The 1,898-nt window shown below is 48.9% G+C and overlaps 1 protein-coding gene across 1 annotated transcript; it reads left to right on the forward strand.

Moving 5' to 3' along the window:
• LOC149260836 (uncharacterized) lies at positions 1-729 on the forward strand. Its single transcript, XM_089461055.1, has one exon. The coding sequence runs from the start codon at positions 1-3 to the stop codon at positions 727-729; it is 729 nt and encodes a 242-aa protein (XP_089317181.1).
• Positions 730-1,898: the final 1,169 nt, after the last annotated feature.

Here is a 1,898-nt window from a genome sequence, read left to right on the forward strand (position 1 = left end):
ATGGAAACTGGCCGTAGAGTCCTGGTTGGTAGGGTAAGGGGGCGAACCTACTCAGTGGAAAGACTCAAGCTCTGGGTGGAGGAGATATGGGGCACTCTACTCAAAGAACTTCCTGATATCAAGGTCCTTGCGAGGGGTTGGTTCGCACTGCATTTCCACAGGCCTGAATATACTCATTGGATTCTCTCCCAATATTGGCATATCGAGTTAGCACCAGTCATGCTCAAGCGTTGGGATCCCTTGTTCGACCCGGAACGTGAACAATTGGGGGCTGGACCCATTTGGGTTCGTCTTCCTGGTCTGCCTTTGCAATTTTGGAACCCGTATGTATTCAAGCGAATTGGGGACACCCTCGGCACCTACCTGGAGCACGACAAATCCTATGAGAAAACGGGAATCATGACAATGGCCCGTATACTTGTTCATCTTGACACTAGGCCGGGACTGGAGGAAAAAATCACTCTGCACCACTGCCATGTCTCTCGCAAGCAAATACTGGATTACGAAGGTGTACCGTTTAGATGTCGTAGATGCCATAAAATTGGTCATCTATATAAGGATTGCCCACTAAACTCGGGGGTGACTTCTGAAGATACAAAGGGACCAAGACAGCAGCCTACAGTGGACCAGAACATAGGAGTTAAAATTACTACGGAAGGGGAGCAGACTCAACAAGAGACTCCATCCAAGCAGGCTAGCGAAGGCGCCAAAAAGAACTCCAGAACATAGGCATCATCTACACCTGGGCAGCCTCGTACCTGATCAAAGACTGCGGCGACTGCACCTGCTCATTCGGGTAACGATTCTATTCCCAACTGTTCTCACTATAATTCTGATGCTATGCAATCTGTTATTCACTCTTCTTTGTGGTCCCCCCACACTGACCATATACCCCTTCCCTCCATCCCCTGCACCATTGCCCCTCCTCCACCCACCTTCTCCACTACACCCTCCTCTCACAAATTGGACCTGGGTCTCCCTGAATCCTCCTCCTCTCCGGTGGGATCCGGATCACACCCTTATCATCTCAGACCCCGGGCTCGACCTAGATTACTGGCTCTGGGATCCTCCCCTGGTCGTTACCGCAAGCCAAAGAGGGGTCGACCATCTAAAATTAACTCGGCCATACAAAATGCTGTTGCTGATGTCGCCCAGGGGCGGCAATATACCATTGAACGGGCACTTAGAGCTATTGAGCCCCTGGTCTGCGGTTCCCCATGATCTGGCTCTCCTACAATTGTAGGGGACTAGCCAACCCCAAAAAACGTCTGGCTCTGAAAAGACTTATTTATGAATCAAAATGCGATATAATATTCCTTCAGGAAACTTTATGCACATCTGAGGCGGCGGTACGAAGTCTACAAACTCTTCTCCCTGGATGGATATTACATGGATTGGATGCGTGTGGCCGATCTGGTGGCCTGGTCATTGGTATTAATCCCAGAAAAAGCAAGCCTCTCTCCATTTGGGGGGCAGAGGATTCCTTGGTATGGACATATTCATGGGAGATTTGGGTATCCCTATCAGGATTATTAACATATATGGTCCCAACCAGAATAGGCTTTCATTCTGGCAAAACTTTCTGAATGGCAATCATATCACTCCGAACACAGTGCTGGGGGGCGATTTCAACTTCTCCTTAGGGGTTGGAGAATCCTGGGGACATCATGCACAGAGTGATCCTATTGCGGAGCAAATGAACATTTTAATTGATGCTCATAGACTAGTGGACATACCTATGAATAAGAAGCTCCCAACGTGGCACAATCAGCGTACTGGTGAGGCAGCTCTGGGGTGACGGTTAGACAGATTTATGATGCATGAGGAGCTGATTCAATTATTCCCCCTGTATAAACAATGGGTTAGCACTGGGGGTCTATCAGATCATCATCCGATTC

Source organism: Pinus tabuliformis, chromosome 6 (genome assembly GCF_031772625.1).
Source record: "Pinus tabuliformis cultivar Carrire ecotype Pingquan chromosome 6, CPIR1, whole genome shotgun sequence".
NCBI lineage: Eukaryota > Viridiplantae > Streptophyta > Pinopsida > Pinales > Pinaceae > Pinus > Pinus tabuliformis.

What these genes read in the sequence shown, in the direction of transcription:
- LOC149260836 (XM_089461055.1), top strand. Translation starts at nt 1, where the DNA reads ATGGAAACTGGCCGTAGAGTCCTGGTTGGTAGGGTAAGGGGGCGAACC.